Genomic DNA, 2500 nt, shown 5'->3' on the forward strand with positions numbered 1-2500 from the left:
TGGTTCATTATTTTAACTTTAATATGTTACCGTTGGATCGTTAAAAAAAAAAGATTCAGTAACTGCTGAAAATAACAGGGAAGAACCGAACGGGAAGAGAAGAACGCGGTTTCTTTTGTTACATCAAGGAAACACATCCCTCCCCCCTTCCCACGGCTAGCATGTTCTTTTCGTAATTACGTAAGAACAGGTTGGTTCTTGTTTTTGCTGTTTTTTTGTTTCCTTCTTTTTTCTTTCCGCCCCATACCGGGCCCACTCTTCGTAGGGAGAGAGGGAAAAGCAGGAGAAGAGGGCGGGGATGGATCATCGACGTGTATTTCGAACCTGTATAGTGAGAGTGATCGGTGCGCAACATTCAGTTTGACCATATCCCTCGACGACGAGACAGCCAAGGGCGCACCTTGTAAAAGTGAGGACATTACCAGCCAATGGCGCGGAACCCACTAACATAAGTCTCAATCTACCACCCATAGACTCTTGAATCTTCTTGAATACCAGCCTATCCCATACGCCATTGTTCCTCACTATACTCTTCTTGATCTCCCTTTCCTTCGAGCGCATCCCAATGTTAAATATCATTCTCTTGAAGAACGAACTCTGAAGTTCCGATTGTACCTGATGAAAAATAATACAACGTTAAAACGTAAAACTGTCGTACATCAGTCAGAATATTCTATATTTAAAGAAGCACGAGGTGTATCTTCCGACTCTTTCTAAGTTATACATATAACTAAGTTATATCTATATAACTATCTATGTTTCTATGTATGCATGTATGTATGTTCTTTGGCAAACGACGAAATCGGCACGTCTGTCGTTCGTTTCTACGTCAATATCGATTCGACTGCTAAATGGCTTAAGTACGTGAAGCTGTCATCCCGAAGGCCTAGACTTCGAAGCGTCTACCGATTATCGATTACGAATCCAACAAAGCGGATATGCCGTCATTTTTTGTCAACCTTCGTAATATAGATCTAAAGCTAATAGATTTGTTTGTATTTACTGTTAGAAAACTCTCGATTGAGTGGTTAATAATGCATATACGTGCACCTATGTATATGTGTGTGTGTGTGTGTGTGTGTGTGTGTGTGTGTGTGTATGTGGTGTATTTAGATTTTTGGATCTCTTACGATGTCTCTCACGAAGATCGTACAAAAACGTAGCCAAGTTCAATTTCCTCTCTTTTCGTACCTCGTGTTCAAGTCACGTTGTTTATTGTTTGTTCAAAGATCAACTCTCTTCGATATTTATAATTTTTCCTTTTGATCGAAAATATATATTTATCAGTATTATGATATGATCAATAAGTTATATCTAATGTTTATTTATTCTAAACGAAAATAACACAACGAGGAATAGAAAATGATAAGTGAAGTTAAATATACATAGATACATCGTCGACGATAAAGTAGTCGTATAAATTCTTTTCATATAAAAACGAGAAGAGGAAACTTGTAACGTAACATTATTCTATTCACTATCTTTATAATCTAGGAATATATAAACTCTCCCACGTATAATCTCATGTAGAATCTAAATATTAACTCGGAGAACTGACTTCTGAAGTATTTGTAAAGTAAAGAGGATTATTCTAAATTGATGATATGTGTCGGCCTTCGAATTTACCGGAAATAATCATCGCGTATCAACATTATGCAAGAATACGTTTTCATGTTTTATTATGAACCCCTTGATTATATATATTTAGTGCGTAAGACTAGACGTACAAAACTCGTGGTTTGTCATAAACGAATTCCATTCAATGAAAGCTAACTTCCAAGGTTACTCGGATGACATGCCGTAATTTTCTTTCCACCTGTCGTGCCTGTGTGTGCCGAGCGAACATTTTACGCCCTGCAACTGTCATTGGCACGTCGAAAGATATTGCGCAGTAACAACTGAAAAATGACGGAAGAATGATACAAATCGTATCCGTCCTACGGTAATGATCCATTTTTAATATTGTCTTAAAGATATTCTTGTAGTATCTCTTTTTGGGAACGAGGTTACGTTGTTCCTCGTTACGTCGTTCCTCGTTACGTCGTTCCTGATGCTAACTGCCAAGGATCATGGATAGCTAGTCCGATATATTGATGAATAAAAAAAAAAAAAAATGGTGCAGAAGGGGTGGAAACGAAAGAAAGCAGAAGTAGAAGAAGAAGGTAAAAAAAAAAAAACAAAAAACAAAAGAAAAGAAAAGAACAAATTCCACTTCAACTACTCACTTTGTCGTACATGCGATTTAACAGCCTAGGTACAGCCGGCATTACGGTAGGTTTTAATGCTTTCATATCGTCCGATAACCTCTTGATATCACCGCTGTAGAAACCGACTGATCCTCCAACCATATATAAACCATTCTCGCAACAACGTTCCAACATATGTGCAAGGGGTAAGAAGCTAATCATGGTATCTTTGCAGGTCGGTGTGTGATCACCCAATTGCAATAGGACCGCGCATACGCCTGCCATTACATTTTGATGCGTCAACATAACTCCTT

General features: G+C 38.1%; 1 protein-coding gene across 2 annotated transcripts in view; it reads right to left on the bottom strand.

Moving 5' to 3' along the window:
• Positions 1 to 2500, bottom strand: part of LOC124427605 (long-chain-fatty-acid--CoA ligase 5) — a 10869-nt gene that overhangs the window by 3046 nt on the left and 5323 nt on the right. For both annotated transcript variants that reach the window (XM_046970730.1, XM_046970731.1), the window contains exons 5-6: positions 2226 to 2500; positions 325 to 615 (exon numbers count right to left, since the gene is read on the bottom strand). The exon at positions 2226 to 2500 is cut by the window's right edge and continues 194 nt beyond it. In XM_046970730.1, coding sequence (XP_046826686.1) covers positions 325 to 615; positions 2226 to 2500 — 566 coding nt within the window. The remainder of the gene's footprint in view (positions 1 to 324; positions 616 to 2225) is intronic.

This window comes from Vespa crabro, chromosome 10, assembly GCF_910589235.1.
Source record: "Vespa crabro chromosome 10, iyVesCrab1.2, whole genome shotgun sequence".
In the NCBI taxonomy this organism is placed as follows: domain Eukaryota; kingdom Metazoa; phylum Arthropoda; class Insecta; order Hymenoptera; family Vespidae; genus Vespa; species Vespa crabro.